The following is a 21,372-nucleotide window of genomic DNA, read 5'->3' as shown; positions in this document are numbered from 1 at the left end:
TGCAGGAAAAGTAGGCAAATAGTCATGGATAGGGAGAGGTTAGAAAAAACAAGAAGAAAAGAAAAAGAAGAGAATCATTGAGATATCTTTATTTTTTAAGATGCAGAGAAGAGATAGCCCAAAAGAAGCACAGACAAGTAGGAAAGCTTTGAGAGCTGCAGGTGTTCTACAGTCTAGTGACACCGCCATCCTTGCTGTTCTTTATCCAAAGACACTCCCTCTCCCAACTCCCTGAACTTTCACTGGCTGTCCCTTATGCATGGAACGCTGTCCCTCTTTTTCTCCATCTCCTGGCTTCATTTAAGTCTAAGCTGAAATTCAACAAGAATTCTTTCCAGATCCCCTTAAAGCTGGTTGTTGTTCAGTTGTTCAGCAGTGTCTGACTTGTGTCTGACTTGTTTTCTTGGCAAAGATACTGGAATCGATTACAACTTCCTTCTCCAGTGTGTCCCCATTTTACAGATGAGGAATTGAGGAAAACAGGGGTTAAGTGACTTGCCCAGGATCGCAAAGCCAGTAGTTGTCTGGGTCCAGGTTTAAGCTTAAATCTTCCTGCCTTCAGGAAAAACTTGAAGGCTCTGATCAATGCAACGAGTAACCCTGGAGTTACCTAGGTAATTAGGTAACTGGTTACCTAAGATCAAAGAAGACTTTCATTCTTGAGACTCACTTTTGACTCCTAGTCTAGTAGATCTGATGGTGCATGACATTCTCCCTGGGCCATCAAAAAACCCAGGCTAGAAAACTCCCAAAACACAAGACTGAGATGATGGTGACAGGAAGGAACCCCTTTCAACTCTTGAGGGGAAGGAAGGAACTGGGTAGTGACTTGTTTTGAAATGTTAATCCGTAAGTATGTTTTAACATACGATGTAAATGTTTCCTTATTCGAGATTCCTATAAATGTTACTCCAAACTGTCTTAGGGGAGAGATATGTCCTGGAACATTGTGGAATAATGCTCTTTTGGCCATCTCTCTAAACTAGAAATGACTTGCATTTAAATAATGTTAAATAAAATTGTTTCTGGCAATAAGATTGTTTCTTATTCCTAAAATGTGGAGTATAGTATTAATATTTTTTTCCTTAATAATAGGGAAAGGCAAATTGGCCAGTTTGACTGAAGCATAGAGTAAACAAAGGGAAGTAATATGAAATCAGAAAGGTAGATTGCAGCTAGATCATGAAGGCTTTTAACTTCAAAAGAGTTTGTATTTTATCTTAAAACAAGAAATGATAGACTTTTTATTTGTTTGTTTTTCAATTACAGGTATAAGATCAGGAGCAAGGAAGATACCTCAGGCAAGGAGATCTTGAAATGAATCGTAAATGGATAATCATCATCACAGCTATAGTTGTGATGGTTGGGATCATTGGACTGGTTACATATGAAGTAAGTGGTCTATGTTATCCACAGATACTCAGTTTCAGGTGTCAGAGGTAACCCCCACAGGACCAGAAATTCAAACCATGGCAGCTGGGGAGCCAGAATTGCAGGCTGGCTGGTGCAGCCAGACAGGTTGACATGGAAGCCCTGAGAAGCCAGGGTGCCTGGGACTCAAACCCCAAGGGGGTTTTGAACTTGGAACTGGGACTGGGCTCTAGGGACTCTGAGCTAAGCACCTGAAACTGAGGACAAATAGCACAAAGCAGGAACAACTTCCCACTTCCCCCCACCTCATGCCCATTTCTCTAAGCCAGGTAAAAGAGAGAACAAGGGAAGGACAAGAACTTTCCCCTTATCACTGATCCAGTTCACAGTGACCACACTGGCCTAAGCAGCTATGCACACAGCCAAAAAGATGGCACAAAGAGAGAAACCAGCTCTGTCTCACCAGTTTTACAGATGCAGACATCCCATCAAAGGAGTTTATCCTGCCCACGTGGTAGGAATTCAGCAGGCTATAGTCTAGACAAACTAGGCATGCTCAAAACCTGGTTTTATACACACACACACACACACACATACACACACACACACACACGCACGCACACGCACACATTCTGAATCATATCTTTGACACCCTCTACTATGCTGGGTCTAGAAAATTCTTCTGTTCTCCCTTCCGCTCACTTACCTTACCTTGCCTGTCTCAAAACATTCCTAACTTCCTTCTAAGCAGAGATCATGCCTGATGCCTTGGTTGTTACTGCTCTTTCTCTATTGAAATTACTTTGTATCTAGACTGTGTATATTTTGTATAAATTAATCTCTATGTAGGTGCTATCAGAATTCCGTTGCTTCTAGGATAAAATACAGTCAGTATTTAAGGTTCTCCCCAGTTTGAGTCCCACATGGGTTTTCTGAGAAAGAGAGTGACACAGTCAGACATCGTTCAACTCTTTGGTCCATCCATATGAGTCATTGATTTCAAATCCAACAGACTGTGTCATTATCTATTCCTCATCTCTCCATCTTATCCTCAACGATTTTGTGAGAGACCTTGTCAAATACCATATGGGAACACACATCTGCCATGTATGTAGAATTTCTTTGAGACATTAGTCTGTTCGGAGGGTCCATATATTTAGAGCTGGAAGGGAGTGGAGGAGTCATTCAGTCTGACCCCCCTCATTTTACATCTGAGGAAAGAGTCTTGGAAATATTAAGCGACAGGCTCAAAGTCACACAGGTATTAAGTGGCAGAGGTGGTATTCAAGGTTCAAATTCAGGCATATCATTCCAATTTCAATGTCCTTTTCACTGTTCCAATCACATAAACTGGTCAAAAAATGAAATGATGTTAGTTGAGTCTGTTAACACGTTATAGTTTAAAGGTCGCTGAGTGCAGCCCCTTCATTAATCTTTTTTCCCTCTGAACTTAAGAAATACCAAACAGAATTAGCATTTGCCCACACATAGCAGAAAAGGGGGAAAAGATTGTACTTGAAACTGCGGGTGTCTATTATGCATAGCTTGATTTTATTTTTAAGTATAAAAGTTCAACCCGTAGCTCTCAAAGCTTTCCTATTGTCTCTGCTTCTTTTTGGCCGTCCTGTTTTCTTCTCTGCACTTAAAAAAAATATCTTGGGGCAGCTAGGTGGTACAGTGAGTAGAGCACTGACCCTGGAGTCAGGAGGACCTGAGCTCAAATCCGGCCTCAGACACTTGACATACTTACTAGCTGTGTGACCTTGGGCAAGTCACTTAACCGCAATCGCCCTGCCTTCCCCCCTCCTAAAAAATAAAGATGTTTCAATGACCCTCTTCTATTTTTTTTTTGCTAATCGCTCCCTATCAGCGCTTATTCTCCCACATATTTGAAAAAAAAGGAAAAACAAGGCCCTTATGACAATTATGCATAGTCAAGTAAAATGAATTCCACATTGACTATGTCCCCACTTAACATTTGAGAAAACTGAGGCAGAGGTTAAATGACTTGCCCAAGGTCACATAAGTATCTGAAGCCACATTTGAACTCAGGTCTTCCTCCCTCCAGGCCTGGCACTCTAGTTGCTCCACCTAGCTGATACCTATGACCACTTATTTTCTCTGACACTAACCTAATTCAGGTCCTCCTCACCTCATGACTAGACTACTTCATGAACCTTCTTGCTGGTCTTCCTGCTTCAAGTCTCTGCCCACTCCAGTCCATCCTCCACTCTTTTGCCAAACTATTATTCCTAAAGTGCAAGTCTGATCATATCGCCTCCCAACCCCCACACCAAGACCCAGCCACTCCAGTGGTTTCCTGTTATCTCCAGGATCAAACATAAAATCCTGTTTGGTCTTTAAAGCTCTTCACAAGCAGGTTTCTTTTTACCTTTGCTGTCTTCTTACACCTTAGCATCTCTCATGTATTCTATCATCTAGCGGCACTGCCTTCCTTGCTGTTCCTTGTCCAAAGATACTCCATCTCCCAACTCCCTGAATTTTCACTGGCTTTCCCTCATGCTTCTTTATCTTCATCTCCTGGCTTCCTGTAAGTCCAAGCTAAAATCCACCTTCTACAAGAACGCTATCAAGATCCATTCATGCTGGTTTTTGTTTGGTTGTTCAGAAATGTCTGACTTATTTTCTTGGCAAAGATACTGGAGTGGTTTGTCACTTCCTTTATCTGGTGTGTCCCCATTTTACAAATCAGGAACTAAGACACATAGGGTTTAAGTGAGTTGCCCAGGGTCACAAAGCCAGTAAGTGTTTAAACCTGGGTTTGAACTCAGATCTTCCTGACTCCAGGCCCAGTGCTCTCACTACTGCACCACCTAGCTGCCCCTTAATAATGGCGCTTTCCTTCATTGATTATTTCCAAAGGTGACATATGAAAACTTCAAGAGACATAGTGTCTGGGTAATTGATAATTTTATTAATTACAGCTAGCAAATAATAAAATGGTCATTTGGCTATCTCATATAAACCAAAGAACCCTCCTGGAAAATACTGAATGGTTGAAAAGCCTTTGGAAAAGGATGTGTCCCTGAGGATGGAAATCAACTCTGATTGGTTAATAAACAATGGGAGGGGTGGACATATTAATAAAGAGTTGGGCAAAAAAGTCTTCAATTCCTCCTGCAGAGAACATGACCTCATCATGAGACTCAGCTGCCTCCACCAATCTGAATACATCTCTACCCAGACCTTGCTGGTTGGTTCCACCTTCATAAATTCTAATGAAAGGCTCTAAGGACAAACAGAGGCTTATTTCCTATGGGCAAGATCTCACTTAGACTAGATTCTTTTTGTAAGGTCTCCTAGTTGGGTGGAATCCCACTCAAGACCAAAAGGCATGTACCCCAAAGATTTGGGCAATCTCATCCATCAGCAATGTCCTTTCAGAGACTGGCTGAATAACCTATAGGGGGTTATTTCTGAATGAAGAAATAGAAAGAGAGAACCTTAATCTCAATTAATGATTAGCTATTAAGATAAGAGAGAAATACTCATTTCTCTCACAATTTATCCTGTATTTATCTTCTTCTTCCTACATAGCTGTTTGCATGTTGTCTCCCCTGGCAAGCTCCTTGTGAGCAAAGGCTAGGTTCTTTGCCTTTATTTGGATTTTCAGTGCATATGGTAGGCATTTAAATGCTTGTTGACTTGACATCTCTTCAACTTATATAGAATTTACTAGAATGCTAAAAGGTGAAGTGACTTGCCCAGGGTTGTATAGCTAGTGTGTGTCAGAGACAAGACTTGAACACAGGTTATCCTGACTTTAGGAATGTCCTCTTTATATTCTGCAATGCTACCTCCCTCACCTGAGTGGCAGTGTGGTATAATAGAGCACTGGGCTTGTAGTCAGGAAGATCTCAATTAAAGCACCATCTCAGACAATTACTAGCTGTGTCATCCTGAGAAAGTGACTTAACTTCACAATGCCTCAGTTTCTTCATCTGTAAAATGAGGAGGTTGGATTCTAAAGTCCTTTCCAGCTCTAACTCTATGACCCTATAATAACTGTCCATAGAGAGATATGTAAATCAAAGTCAACCCAAAGTATCTAATATTTGAGTCTCATTCCTTGTCATATCCTCTGAATTCTTCTCAAATTCAAAGAATCTCTTGTTTTGCCATATTTCTAACATCAGGGTTTGTGCTTTGGATTATCATTTGATCATCAAATCCCATTGCAAAAGCATGGAACAGATAGGTTCTAGGCTCACTCTTCCAACCCCAGCTAACATTGGCTGGTCAGATCCCAGAGCATGACTGACAAGTGCTTCCCTCAAGGGTTCTAGGAGCCTCTGAGAGGTTGGGGAGCCTTCTATTCCTATAGCTATTGACTCCAGCATCTTCCCCTAATATTAATCACCATTTAGTATCTCTCAATATCAATTTGGCCACTTGCTTTCTCAATATCAATTAACATGAATTAGCTCTTACAGAAGGATACTTACCGAGAAAATATAAACGAGCCCAGTGTAAGAATTCTAAATCCTGAGTCACACTCTCCTATATCATTTCAATCCATGCAGAGAATGGGTTCAAACTTACAGTTGTAGTTCCAAAATGTTCCCTCTACTACCCCAACCTAAGGTGGGTAGTACTTCCTGGCCCTGGGAGCCTTTTATCTCAAGTCACTTCTGAGTGAGGCTTAGCCAAGCCATGATTATATGACTCAAGTCAAGCCACTGCTGGACTGGTTCAAGCAGGTCACTCCTCAGGGCTGGTTCATCACCAGGCTTGAATACTGTGGCTACCAGTAGACTCTGTTCTGGTTTATAATTGTTGAACTCTAACACCTCTGCTGATCTTTCAAATCTTACAAGATTATGACCTATTCTGTTCTGTCCCCTATGCTCCATTACCTAAGATCAGGGATGAGTAAACATGAGAGAGGAAGAAAAAGTGGTGTCTCAGCCACACAGCAGCCCAGGGGGAGAGTGAGACTGATGGAAGCATCAGTCAGCTCCTGCCATCTCTATTACCTCTCTCTGAATCTAGAGGGTCACTCAAAAGCTGCCAAGGGAAAAAAATCAGATTGCCTGTGCCTTTTGTATGCACATTCAGTTCTGTCCCAGTAGCCAATTAAAGGCTTTCCATCACCATTCAGTAAGCTGACAGGAGAGTCAAAGGACACTTGTGACAGCAGAGTGCTGGTAAATGTTTAACAACCAGCTTACTGTGGGGGGATGTACATTTGACATTTTAAGTTTAATTTGCATTATTAACATTTTCTCTATCACTTTCTTAAGTCTAGATAATAGCATAACAGTCATTTAATTGTAGAATCTGTTGATTTTGAAAGTGTAAATGCTCACCCTGAAAATTTAACAATTGGCTCTCACAAGCCAGTTCAAACTGGCTCCAACACACCCCTGCCTGTGCCTCTCCATTAGGCATTCCCAGAAATAGGCTCACCAGTCCTCAACACGGTTGGTATCAGACAGAGGACACTGAACATGCCCTATAGAGGGGACCCTAATTGGCCAGTTCTTCTTCACGCAAATTCCACAGCAAAAATAGAAAATCAGTAAGAAGAGATTGTACTGCAGATTCAGTGGATCATGTTACCTGTTTTTAAAATTGTTTTTTAAAATTTTATTTTATTTTCAATTCACAGAACAAAACAAACATTTCCATAACTGTGGGGGGTCCCCGACCAGCAAGGACCCCAATCTCAGGATGCAATGATGAGGCGGGAGTCAGAAAAGATACAACTCTGATTTATTGGGAGACATTATCCAGTTTTATAGGGTTTTGTACTACATGAGCAGAAGCAGATGTTCAAGGGGTGAGGGGATGACAGCATGGGAAGATCAGTTTCGGGTGGGAAGAATCTGGATTGTTGCAAACTATGGTTCCTACAGGCATATGGGAAAATTAGGGCTGTTGCAAGACAGTTTCGGTAGGAGTATGGGAACAAAGGGGGATGCTGTCCTACAGTATCTACGGAGGCATGGGAAGGCTTGGGCATGTAGCAAGCTGGTATCAGAGCTGTATGAGCTATGTGAGGCACGGGGCAGGATGCCCTTGTAAAATATCAAAGATGTTCCAGTAAGTAAAGTATCAAAGCATTGTTGTGTTAGGCACTGGTTCAAGAGCATTAGGTAGTGGCCAGCTGGGTTCCTCCTCTGGGCTTGTGAGTCCCTTATGGATGGATTCTGCCTACACGTGTAGGAAGACTACAGGGGGCTGTTAAAGGCGGAGGCCCTCCCTCTGGGCGCCTGCCGTTCCAACTCCTACTAAGCCTGTCTGGTTTTACCCAGGAAACAGGCCAAGTGCTAGGGTCCGGACAGCCCCGGGGTTGGCACCAACCCCTTACAATTCCCCCCTTTTGTTTTGCAAAGCAGGGCTTCCCGAAAGAGGTAAGTGCTCAGTGTGTAGTCTCCAGATGTCATGCTTTAGAGTGGTAACGGAGGATGTCAGCGCTCTCAGGAGCTGACGCAGGAGGCAAGGCAGCAGACACAAAAGAAGGGCTATGCAGCCAGTGCCTAAGGCAACACTGATCAATGTACGTTCCAGCCATCCCCAAGGAGACCAGGGTGCCAGAAGAAATTAAGGAACTCTTTAGAAAACTTATCAGGGGACAGGTCCTGGTAACTAGCCTCACCGATGGAAGAGGCAAGCTCATAGAGGTCCGTGATATCTAAGGACACGTTAGCATCCCAGAGCCCATTTAACTGGTTTTTGATCTTATCCCAGCCCCATTCTGTGGCACTGTATTTTGGGGGGGGGGGGTGACACAATAGGAGGGGTAGCAATAATCACACTTCAACTGTTGGTTAAGTTCTATCAGCTCTATTTCCTCTCCTAGTTTCACAACCGCCTGTCTAAGGGTGTTGATAGCCTGATAAAATGCCCTATCTATGCGGGCTTGCATCTCAAAACCTAAGGAGACATTATGCATAAGATCCTGGAGAGCTTGAGCTTGGATAACCTGATTCTGTGTGTTGGATGCAGACAGGGCAAGGAAGGTGGAGGAAAGAAGGAGGAACACAAGCAGGAGTATGCCTACAAGCGCGCAGGTACTTCGATATTCCACATAATCACCCCCCTTTTTTTAAACACGGGAGGGAGCAATCACCGCATTTGACAAAGCAAAGGGGGCAGTCCCCTTTGTGAATACGGATACATAGAGTCAAAAAAGAAATAAACACATAAGCGTCTCTATAAGATCCTCTCAGCACAGCATCTTCTTCTTCTCTTCTTGCAGGAACCAGCTTTCTGTCCATTCTCCTACAAGAGCAATCTTAGCACAATGTTAAAGTACCATCTCTAATCTTTATGTTCCTTTGATGGCATTTACAAACTAAACCACAAAACATTTTTCTTACTATCATCATCATCAGAAATTGCAACAAACTTTAGGCCAGCAATGAGCATGATATTAATCAAATAACAAAATAACATTCTCACATTGCTTAAGGAGCCTTCACAAAGCGAGCCCTATGTGGCTCTTATGCATTCCTACTCTTCTTTAGAAAGCTTTACTAAATTGGTGCAAAAGTCCATAAGTAACACTAATTCCAAAGCATTATAACAAACGAAGTTTCTAGTTATTGTAGAATTCCTAAATACCACAAGTTTCTAAGTCAAAATGATGTTGTATACTGCTCTTAGAATCCTTTTAAACAAAGAGAACATCTTAAGGTGAGCCTTAAGCAGTTTGTATAAATTTCTGCACATGTTCTAGTTCTAGATAAAAATAAGATTAGATTGCCTAGTAAGATAACACAAAAGAGCTTATACCTCATACTAACTACTTGTTCTGATCACAGAAATTTGCTATAGAAGGAAAAAGCAGGGACAGGTGTCATACCCAATATGATAGGATAAGACATTCTTGCTTTGTGTAAACTCAAATGTAGTTACAGATCTTCAATGCAGATAACTATACCCAAATTCAAACTCAAAACAAAATTAGTTATAGTCCTAAGTGCCTTTTGCCTAAAATAGTAAGTTTGACCAATCATAGCTTAGAGCCAGAGACAGAGTTGCAATAAGCAATGAAGATTTATCAGGACTCACATGCATAAGGGATTTCATTTAATATCTTTCCTTCTCAAATTTAAATTTGTCCTGGTGAAAAAGCCAATTGTTAGAATCCTTTCTATCTATAGTACATAAACTTGTGGCTTCTCAGCAAGCTAAGTTCGTTGTTTAGGACCTACATAAATCAAACAGGTTCTTTTTCTGGGGCTGATGACCTTGCCCATGCAGCTAGTTTCCAGGGGCCTTGGCAATTTCACAAAATAAGGAGCAGTAACATGGATATCAGGAAGGGGTTAATAGAAAAACCTTGGGCCTGTCTGCTATCTTTTGCCTTTTCTCTTAGCACACTTATTCAAGGTCGAGGCTTTCTAAAAATCATGCAAAGGATTTTACAAAACTTTTCTTCATAAACTTATTTCCCTTTCTCAGAAACAGCTTACAATTTATCCTGGTATTATTATTAATTTCTAAGTATTAAACAATTCTTAAATTTGATCACCGAATCTTTTCTGCATAATTGAAAAGAAGAAAAAAAGACTAAATATAGTTTTGTAAATACTAGACTTAAGCTTAATTAACAATCTCACAAATTTCCTAAATGACAGCAAAACAATCAAAGACAAAATTTGGTAATTTATGATTTTTTAAATTATAACACTACAAAATATTATGACATGGTCAATTAGAATGATTTAAAAGTTTTCTAACTCAGTACAATTCTTAGCTTAACAACATTTAGATTATAAAAGAAGTTGCTTTTCTGACAACACAGAATCTCAAATTTTACATATATGTATACATATATTAGTAGTATTTATAGTAACAATAACAGTGATGGTCTCAATTAGTAAATCACAATAATTATGTCACAACCAGTAAATCTCAATAAGTATGTCATACTCAGTAAGTCTCAATAGGTATCCAATATTACCACAATAGAATTTTCCTGGGGCTATATAGTTAATAAATTTCTTAATGCCAAATAACAATATGCACTCCTTTTAATTATTCAAACATACATTTCTAAGTTCCATTCATATTTTTCTTGGAAAAGTTTTACAAACAGTTTGGAATCATCTATTATAATTAGGTCAGTTTAAAATGTGCTGGGCCAGTATTCTCACTACTTCTTTTGGCCCAGGTGAAAAGGAAGCCTAAGGAATTTGATTCATTGCTAACAAGGTATAGCCAGTTTCCCTTCCAGGCAGAGGGGATTGATAGTTAATTGAACAGCAATAATAATAACTCATAATAATCAATATATTTATCCTAATCAATATCTTTAGGTGGACTTAATTCCTTTTATCTCTCCAAAACTTTATTGGTTTTTAACATTAAAACAGTAATCCCAAAAAACCTAGCTAACAGTCTTACAAGTTTCATAAGTGCTGGCAGGATTGTTTTAGCTGTGACCTTAACAAGGTAGGGTTAGCAAGGCTGAGAAAGTAACTTAACCAGTTTTACACAATTGTTTTCATTTTGTAGTTTCACCAAAATTCAGATTAAAGATTGCTTTGTCTACTCTCATTTCTAATCACTTAAATTTTACAATATAGGAGAATTTTACTACAATTCAGAAGCACAATAATAGTACAAACAGAAAAATTTCAGATGACATTAATTGCACTCCCAAATCATTACATCTATTGGGCTTACCAAGCATAGAGGCTTCTCTTCTCTCCTCACAGTTGCAGAGCCTGGTTGTGGACTGGGGGGTGCTGAGAAGCTGCAGAGTCCAGCACCTGAATGAAAGGTCTAAGGGGTCATTGAAGAGGGTCCCTGAGGGACCTTTACTTTCTAATAGAGGTTGCTGGGTTTGGGAGACTAGGAGCAAAAATTCCAGGTTCCAGTGGTATGGGAGCAAGGACTTGGGGTCTTGGGAGGAGAGGTTCCTCTGATAACCTATTGCCTAGAAGTGTGGGCTTCAGGGTGCCCAGAGGTGCAGGGTTGTTGTCAGTGGGATATGAGAGGGCAACAAAGTAGCAAAGTCGAGAACAGGGAATAGAGCCTTTGTTGCGACATGCATTTTATTTTCTGCAGTTTCTACCTTATTAAGATTTAATTTATATTAGGACTTTTAGGTGAAACACCTCAGAATAAAGGGCCTAAATAAGAAAAAGCAGCTAGTACACAGGGCAATTATTTTGAAAAGGAGCCAACTCTCTATTGTATGTTTGCAGCCAAATCACTTTTTAAACTTTCCAAGTAGCAAATGTAGGAAAATCACAGCAAGCTAGAAATGTTTTCACTTGAGCAGCCCCAGTTATATCTATGGAGATAATTCCTATCTGAAGAAGTATTTTTGTTTCTCAGGAATACAGTAAGTAACAGTCTTTTGGGTAAAATATGTTCAGATTGGCTCTCATGTTCAGCTTTTATTTCTCTGTTTTGGAAGCTTTAAATCACTTGTTTCAAACTCAGGTAGGAATGAGGATCACTGAGTTGCATATAAGGAGCTCTGTAGTTGTATATTGAAAGGTATTTATTAACTCTACAGATCTATTTAATACCTTCATGCTATCAAATATTTTCCAATTTTTTTTATCTTTACTAGTCCCGTGGCGATTCTCATTAACCACACATGAATTAAAACATCTTTGTATATACTTCTGACATTGAACTGGAATTCTAAACCGCCCAAGGAGTTTACGATTGGAGGGGGATACAGAATATCTTTTGTCATATAAACTGATTTTTCTTCATACTCATACGTGTATTATTATTTTGAGAAAGGTTTCCTATGCTTCACCAGATTATCTGTGGTTAACAGAATCTGCTAAGAATTTTTTGCTGCTCTGTCATTTATTGCAGTCCTGGCTCAGTCCGAGACAAGGGAAAAGATCTTAATGGTTCTACTTTTAACTTGAGTAAATTTTACTTCTGTGTTCACTCCTTAAAAACTTTTTTGGAAGTGAGAACTTTGAATTTGCCAGTCAAAGGTGAGTGGGACTCTGGAAAAAAAAATCCAATGGTGCCTTATCCCTTCTCCTTGTACTGGGAGACTCAGAGTGTCTCTTTATTTGAGATCCATGCATTTTCCGAATTTGCCTTAGTGCCAAATGGTATAAGAAATTCTGACTTTATCTTAAGCATCAAATCAGGAGTAACACATTTCATATAAACTTCAGGGAAAAGGTCCCTGCTTTCTTTTTTATATCTCTTCACATTCCAAACTGGCCACATTTTGGAATGAAGAGAGAAAGAAAGAGCATTATTTCTAACAATTTTAAACCGTTTAAACAAGAAGAGATTTTTCTCTCTCTCTCTCCCCTGCCCCCCTGCTCCTCTGAAGAGACTGGGGTCAGGGAGGGAGAGAAAGAGATAGTGGACATTACAGGGTGTCAGATTACACACTCACACAGAAACACAGATACAGAACACAGACACAGAGACAGAAAAACACAGAGAGGATTTTTTGAATCCTATACACAAAGTGCTTGGCCCTCTGATGTAACAGAGGCCGGGTACCATGCTTTAATGGATTTATATTGAGGAGTTGGGGGAAGGTCCGAAGGAAACTTCATTCTTTCCTCCGGATCATATTCTAAGTTGCTTTTTTTCTGGTATCTTGTCCTTGGAGTCTAACCCTGTTGTGGTGTGGTGCCCCCTTTTTGTTTTTTGCCGGTATGTTTTGAGAGGTTTTTGCATGCGGATCAAGGGAGTGGTTTGAGTGGACAGAGAGAACTGCCCTACCGTCCTTTCGCTTGCCCCCTCATCCTCCTCCACGGCAGCCTTCATGATAGTATACAGGCAAAAGGTGCCGGCTTTCGCGCTCTGCAGGTTTTTCCCATTCATAAGATGTGAGTTGCTCTCCCACTACTCTCCAAGCTGCCAAAGTGACAGGGGGACACTGCTCTATCCAAGGAAAGACTGCCTTAAGAATGTTTATGAAATCCCTAATCTTTCTAAGGTGGATCGTGCATCCCTGTTTCTTGCTAAGCCTATAAATTATTCTACAGAATGTCTCTAAGTCCTGAGATTCTGTGAAGGAGGCAGAGTGCCCCACTGGTAAGGCCTCGGCTCTTACCTCCTCCAAAAGTCTTACGTGGCGCTCTGGCCCTGCTTTCAGGTTGCGTCCTGGAAGCTCGTCAGTCTGTCTCTCCCGGGTGAGCTGGGTTGAGTGAATCCTCCGTGAGCAGCTCAGCTCTGCGGCAGCCGATGCGGTCCTTCTCTCAGTGCAGTCGAGGGGCCTCACTGGACATGGGGCTCTTTTCCATGGCAGGTTCCTTTCCCCTGAACCCCATGCTGGGCACCAAGTGTGGGGGGTCCCTGACCAGCAGGGACCCCAATCTCAGGATGCAATGATGAGGCAGGAGTCAGAGAAGATACGACTCTGATTTATTGGGAGACATTATCCAGTTTTATAGGGTTTTGCACTACATGAGCAGAAGCAAGTGTTCAAGGGGTAAGGGGATGACAGCATGGGAAGATCGATTTCGGGTGGGAAGAATCTGGATTGTTGCAAACTATGGTTCCTACAGGCGTATGGGAAAATTCGGGCTGTTGCAAGACAGTTTCGGTAAGAGTATGGGAACAAAGGGGGATGCTGTCCTACAGTACCTACGGAGGCATGGGAAGGCTTGGGCATGTAGCAAGCTGGTATCAGAGCTGTATGAGCTATGTGAGGCACGGGGCAGGATGCCCTTATAAAGTATCAAAGATGTTCCAGTAAGTAAAGTATCAAAGCATTGTTGTGTTAGGCACTGGTTCAAGAGCATTAGGTAGTGGCCAGCTGGGTTCCTCCGTCTGGGCTTGTGAGTCCCTTATGGATGGATTCTGCCTACATGTGTAGGAAGACTACAGGGGGCTGTTAAAGGCGGAGGCTCTCCCTCCAGGCACCTGCCATTCCAGCTCCTACTAAGCCTGTCTGGTTTTACCCAGGAAACAAGCCAAGTGCTAGGGTCCAGACAGCCCCAGGGTCGGCACCAACCCCTTACACATAACACAGTGCTATAAAAAAAAGATTGCACATGCAACTGCAAATCTCCATGTACAACTTGCTATTCCCTCCAAATATACAACAAAGTTATCATCTAAATTTCTCTTTTTTTCCTTTTGTTTCCTTCCCTTCTGCCCCCACCCTACCAAAGGTTAACATTAGACACCAATAGGTGTGTGTGTATACATACATATATGTATGTATATAAAATTATTCTATGCATATGTCAATTTATCAGTTCTTTCTCTGGATGCAGATAGTGTCTTCATATGTTCTTTATTTCTAGTTTGTGTATTTATAATAATATAAATGACTTAGTCACTCAAAATTGTTCTTCAAACAATATTGCTGTTGCTGTATACAATGTGCTCTTGGTTATGTTCTCTTTACTCTTCATCATTTTGTGCAAAGCTTTCCATACCTTTCTAAGATATTTGAGCTTATCATTTATTATAGGACAGTAGTGTTATATCACAACCATACACTGCAATGTTTAGCTATTTCTCAACTGATGGAGATCCCTGCAATCTCCAGTTCTTTGCCACCACAAAGAGAACTGCTATAAACATTCTATTCAAATTCAAAGTTATAATTATTATTTGTGAATTTCCCTCCATCTTTTTACTCACTATTTTCTTTCTCAGCCCCTTTTTACCCTGTGCTATTACCTTATCTTCTCCCCCCATCAGCCCCCCCATCACTTCACCCACCCCTCCAACAGTCCCCTATACCCTTCCTCTACCTCCCCCAATCTCAATCCACACAGTTCACCAAAAGTCCCCCCTCCCAGTCTCTCCCCTCACACTCCTAAATCTCAATCTACAGACCATTCTAAAAGTTCCTCCCTCACCGTCTCCCAGTTTTTTCACCTCTACATGTCCAAAAGACTTCTACACCCTTCCAGACATACATATTATTTCCTCTTCATCCCAGATGAGGATTAGATTACATTACCAGTCCTCCACCCTCAACTGCTTCTTCTGTTTTAGTTCTTCCTTTCATGCCTCATTTTTATAATATTACTCCCTTTTACCTTTTCCCACCCAATTTTGTTTTTAGAATCACCCCATCATACACAACAGCCCCAGCCCTTCTTTCAAACTAGCAAAATTGAGTATAATCCAGAACGTAACCTGCTTTTGCCCACTTTGTTTTTTTCTCATAACCACACAACCCTTTTGAATATCATCTCCCCTCAGACCATATTTGCCAGGACTTCCCCATTACCCTTGGTTTTTCATTCTTCCAACATAGTTCTGCTCACACTGACCTCATTGTCTAGTAGCACGGTTAGCCCAGATAAGCCTGGAGGAGGAGGGGTGCTGTTTCTGGAGTCAATCATAGGATCATAGGCAAAGCTGAAAGGACCTCAAAGGTCAATTAATTAGACCTCCTTTTCTTACAGATGAGGAAGCTGGGCATGGGGAGTGGCTCACCCAATACCAAACACAGAGCCAAGTTTTGACCCCAGGTGCTCTGATTCCAAACTCATTGTTCTGTCCAAAGAATCATGCTGCTCCCCAGCAATGAGAGTCCTTGCCTTTGAAGAGGCCAAAACCCAGGCAAATGAGATACCTCCTACTCAAGTCCCCATCTCTTGTTCCTCCAAGCCATTACACCTCTGAAATATCTTTCAAATTTTGAACACACCCCAGCTGATTGGTGACTCACTATACATACAACACAACACTTTTTTTCACTTTGGGTGGCCAAATAAAATGGTTAATGCATATAAGGGGCAGTGAGTGTATGTGTATGAGCAAGTGCATGTGCACATGTGAGCATATATATATATGTATATACAAACACACCTACAGGCTTTCTTTTTTTTAATTATTAGAAATATTAAGAGTTAAAAATCCTTGTTGCAGCTGAAGTTTCCTTTTTCTCCTCAGATAAAAGTTGGATTTAGGAAAATTTACATGACCTTTGAACGCAATGCTTTTGATGACCAATATAAGGGATGTGAAATGGACATGATGAACAAGGCAAAAGAGCTCTTGGCTGAAGAAAGAAAAAAAGACACTCAGTTAAATGATGTGTGGGAGAAAGCGGAAAAGAAATGGAAGAGCCTTCCTCTGAATCGCGAAGAGAGGATTGAAGAGCCCTTTGAAATCGCTGTCATTGCCTACACTGACTTTGAGATTCCGTTTTACAGTAAATTTAACACTATGGTCAGAACCTGCTGTGCCTCCAGAGATGACTACCTGAAAAGTTTCCATTTCAAAGCTTTCCATTTTTATTTGACACGAGCCATCCAACGTCTCAGAGGACCATGTATTCCTGTTTACAGGGGCATAAATCGGAAAGTCTATCCTGATCAAACAAGAGAAATACGCTTTGGTCAATTTACCTCAGCATCTAAGAACATAAAGGTGGCCAGAGATTATGCAAAGAACTCAGGGACTCTCTTCACCTTCACCTCTTGCTTTGGGGCTTCCATCCAACATTTGTCATACAATAAATCAGAAGAGGAAGTCTTGAACCCACCATATCAGTTCTTCAAAGTCTCCACTATTGAATCCAGTGGCTCTGGCCTTAGCACTATCCACCTACAGAGTGAAACTCTCTGTAGTAACTTTAATTGTGCATACCTGGGAGGTAAGTTGGTGGGGAGGCATCTGCCAAAGGGTATGAGCAGTCTGGGCTCTGCAGAGTCCAGGCTGGAGGTCATAGTGAGTAGACTGTCATTAAAGGGATACATCAAATGGATAAAATTACTGTTTTGTGTAAGATTTGTGTAAGCCCATGTCTGAGATGTCTACATAGGTTGTTTAAACATATTGACCTCTGGCTCTTGGATGGGGTGGGAGCAGGAAATAGATTGATATGACATGAGCTCTGGAACAACCTCTTAGGAGAGGAGGAGAGCCCAGGGCAATGCCAGCACCAACCAGCTGCTGGGGAGTAGGAAACAGGGCAGGAAGGGACAGGAAGGTGCTAGGAGCAGCATGAGGCTGGGTGTTCTTTTTCCAGTCTCCAAAAACAATGCTAGGCTAGAATTAAACCTTTCTCCCCCTCTAAATATTGCTGGTCTAGGAGGAGTTTAATAGATTCAAAACAAAAATGGCATTGCTCTCCCTTTGCTTACACTTGCCAGTTTAGGCTCTATCCACCAGATGTTAGGTAACCAAAAGGCCTTCACAAATAGCAAATGGTAACTAAATCCACTTATCCAAACAAAATAGCAAGCAGAAATTAGAAATTAGAGAAGGTGTACAGATGATAACATACCAGAGCATACACAAGAGTGAATAAACCCTTTAGATGGGAATGAGATGAGATCTCAGCTCAACCAAGAGAAAGGCTTCAATCTTACTCCAAGGAAAGTTTCTCTTTTCCCTTAAATTTGATTTTTATTTTTATTTCCAAATCTTCTCCTTCCCTTCACACCTCTCCCTACACATTGAAAAGGGGAGAAATCAAGGAAAAGTTTGTGAAGTGTCTATGGAGGCAAGCTAGAACTCAGGAACGTGCTAAGGAGTTGGCTTCCCCTGTGGCATCCAAAAATCATTATTCTCTCTCTCTCTCTCTCTCTCTCTCTCTCTCTCTCTCTCTCTCTCTCTCTCTCTCTCTCTCTGTCTCTCTCTCTCTCTCACTGTCTCTCTCTCTCTGTCTCTGACTCTGCTGGCCTGGGAGCTGGGAACTCACAAGTCCATATTCTGCCTCTACTAACTATCTGATCACAGGCAGAGCAGCTAACCTCTCCAAGCCTCAGTTTTTTCATCTCCTAAAGGGGGATAATATTTTTATTAGGACCCAGGTTTGTCTGACTCCAGATTCAGGATTCTAACCTCTATGTCACATTGCCTTTTGAGATCTACAACTAAAATAGAGAACACTAGATGTGGAGTCAGAGGACCTGAATTCCAATCTTAACTATGCTGTTACCACTATGGTCTTAGGTAAATCACTTCTCCCTGACACTGGGCCTCAGTATCCCCATTTGTAAATAAATAAATGAATGAATGAATGAATAGGTAAATAGATAAATGGATAGAGAGAGAGATGAATAAATAGATAGATAGAGAGATAGATAGATAGATAGATAGATAGATAGATAGATAGATAGAGGTGGGGGCTATTAGATTCAGGTTCCACCCAGCTCTAAATAGAAATCTCTGAGCCTTTGATTCTAGGATTTTCAGGGTTTAGAGTCTACCCTTGACCCTTTCTGGAAACCTCTTTTATGGTACTTAGGTCATGAGTTATAATAACAAACAGAAGATACACGTCCAGTTATGTTGAGTGGGAACAAAGTTCCAGACTGGAATGGGACTGGGATATTTAGGGGTCTGAGGCTGGAGTACAGAGCCCATTCCAAAGTTAGGGGCCAGAAAGCAGGAAGAGGAGGTTCAGGCTGGCTGCTCCTAGCCTGTTTAATTAGATCATTCCCAAAGCTGTGGTGAGGTCTGCTGTAAGAACTGGGCTAAGCTTAGGGATGCCAGTCTTAAAGCCTAATACCAAGAATTGATTGTGTTTGTCTCTGTTTTAGGAGAGAGAAAAGACAACTGTCCTTCCAACTCTGGTAAGGAATTTCTCCATACCTCCTTATCCCCAACCAGAGCCCCCACCAAATGGTTCTACAATGACCATCTTCTCCTCTCACTTCATATTGGGTGACCTTAGAGACCTAGTCCCTCCTCAGGTATCTGATGAGATCGCATATAGTCCATCCCAGGACAGGGGAGGTTTTATTGAGACAACAGGTCTTATGAACCATTTCTCAGTCCCAAATATCCTCAATCTATGGAATTCCACTCACCCCTCTTCCCTCTTCTTTCTTTCCTAGCTCCTGCTAACATCCTAGCATGGCCTGGACACCTAACTCCCCTGCCATTGTTTGGTCTTCTCATCCTGCTCCTCCAAGAATGGCTCTACCTCTAGACAAATCTGACTGTGCCTGGGTCTCACATGGGATTTCCTTAGCGCTGTGGGCTATATGACTGACTAATTATGAGACAGATTGAGAAAGGGCATTAGTCTGGATTTAGTCCAGGGGTTCTTAACCATCTTTATGTCCTGAACTGCTTTGGCAGTATGGTAAGATCTATGAATCTCTTCTCAGAATAGTATCTTTAGATGCATAAGATACACAGGAATAGAAAGGAAACTAATTATATTGAAATACAATAACATCAAAAAATTAAAAAAAAAAACAAATTCACAGACATCAGGTTAAGAGCTCCTCATTTTTAGGCACACTTTGCATATACCACCAACCTCCTCATGATAATGCAAAGATGATTTTAACATGGAAATGTGAATTTTTGAAATTGAAAGAATAAACGATGGCTCTCTCACTATTAACTAGCTCTCCTCTCAGTGCACCAGGCATAGCCTTTCCTGAGCTGGACTCCCCAACAGCAGCAGGCCTGCCCTGCTACTTGTGTTCCCTAGGTGATGGTTTGGGAGGAACCATCTGCACTCTCAGCAGGCTCTTTGAAAAATGATTAATAGTTTTATGTCTTAGCCTCTAGCTCTTGAAACACTTGCCACATGGAACACCCATGGATTGACCTATCAATAAACATTTATTAAGCACTTGCTATATGTGCCAGGCACTGATCTAAGCACAGGACTAACTACACATGCACCAGTGTGCCCTTGCCTTGGATTGGAATTGAAACCTACAGGTATGAACTAATTCCCTTAAAATTGTAACTGCAGGTTATGTGACTGTTACCCAGTCCCATTTAGATTTGCTGATGTTGTTTATCCTTCTCAGAATAGCCCCAAAGAACTCACTCACTCAGTATGTAGTGAATGGAATTGACTATGAGGGAATTAAGAGTAAAAGGTAACAGAATTCAAAGACCAAGGGAGCTGAGTAAGCCATTGCTACCTCCAGTAGAATCTGAATTGAGCCCTTATTTTGAGAAGGATTTAAATGACTCTTATATGTCACCATGACACAAAAAATGGTCAAGAACTCCAGCTCTGGAATCTAATGTAATTTCATCTTCATCTTTCTTTACTTGCTATTTTTATAATATACATAATGTTGTAATACTTTCCTATAACATAGAAATGACACTGTCTTCATTAAGATCTTGAGAGCTTCCTCTCCGGACTGATGTAACAGCCTCCTGATTCTTCTCCTTACCTCAAAATTCTCCCTTCCCGCTTGTATGAAATGATGTAGAGAGAAGTGAAGAAGTCCGGACAGCTTATATAATAATAACTCTACAAAGAAAAACAACTTTGAATGACTTAAGAACTCTGATCTATGCAATGACCAACTATAACGACTCTCCCCTATTAGACTGTGAGCTCCTTGAGAGCAGAGACTGTATTTTGCCTTTGTTTATATCTGAAGCACTTAGCACAGTGTCCGGAACATAGTAGACTCTTTGTTGTTGTTGTTGTCGTTCAGTTGTTTCGTCGTGTCCAACTCTTCATGAAGATATTTCAGATTTTCTTGGCAAAGATACTGGAGTGGTTTGCCATTTCTTTCTTTAGCTCGTTTTACAGATGAAGAAACTGAGGCAAACAGTGCTATGACTTACCCAGGGCCATACAGCTAGTAAGTATCTGAGGCCAGATTTGAACTCAGAAAAATGAGTCTTCCCAACTCCAGGCCTGATGCTCTATCCATGTGCCACATAGCTGCACTGAGTAGGCTCTTAATAGACATTTATTAATTGATTGACAATTCAAGAGGACCGATGATAAAGCATGCTGACCGGCTCTGACAAAAAGGTGATAGAATCATGATGCAAAATTAGGTATCTCTTTTGGGAGTGTGGCCAATGGGGGAATTTATTTTGCTTGACTTTTCATATTTGTTACAAGGTTTGTTTTTGTTTTCAATGAAATGGGAGAGATATGAGAGGGAGGAAAAAGAGATTTTTGTTCATGGAAAAAAATAAAATTTAATTAAAAGCATTCTGTCTTTACCAATCCATCCTTCGCTACAGCTGCCAAAATAATTTTCCTAGGGCAGAAATTTGTCCATCTTACTTACCTTCTCAAAACTCTTCATTGGTGAGAGGCAGAGCCAGGATGGCAGGAGTAAAGGCAGGAACTCACCTGAGCTCTCCCCCAAATTCCTCAAA

The 21,372-nt window shown here is 41.1% G+C and overlaps 1 protein-coding gene across 1 annotated transcript; it reads left to right on the top strand.

Annotated features, from left to right (window-relative positions):
* Nucleotides 1-1,293: 1,293 nt before the first annotated feature.
* LOC118839455 (ecto-ADP-ribosyltransferase 5-like) lies at nucleotides 1,294-19,373 on the top strand. The gene is made up of 4 exons (XM_036746924.1): nucleotides 1,294-1,392; nucleotides 16,210-16,915; nucleotides 18,810-18,842; nucleotides 19,107-19,373. Exons 1-4 carry the CDS (start codon nucleotides 1,318-1,320, stop codon nucleotides 19,199-19,201), a joined length of 909 nt encoding a protein of 302 aa, XP_036602819.1. The 5' UTR covers nucleotides 1,294-1,317; the 3' UTR covers nucleotides 19,202-19,373.
* Nucleotides 19,374-21,372: the final 1,999 nt, after the last annotated feature.

Source organism: Trichosurus vulpecula, chromosome 2, assembly GCF_011100635.1.
Source record: "Trichosurus vulpecula isolate mTriVul1 chromosome 2, mTriVul1.pri, whole genome shotgun sequence".
Classification (NCBI taxonomy): domain Eukaryota; kingdom Metazoa; phylum Chordata; class Mammalia; order Diprotodontia; family Phalangeridae; genus Trichosurus; species Trichosurus vulpecula.
Note: the sequence above shows the minus strand (reverse complement) of the source record. Positions and strands in the feature narration are given on the sequence as shown.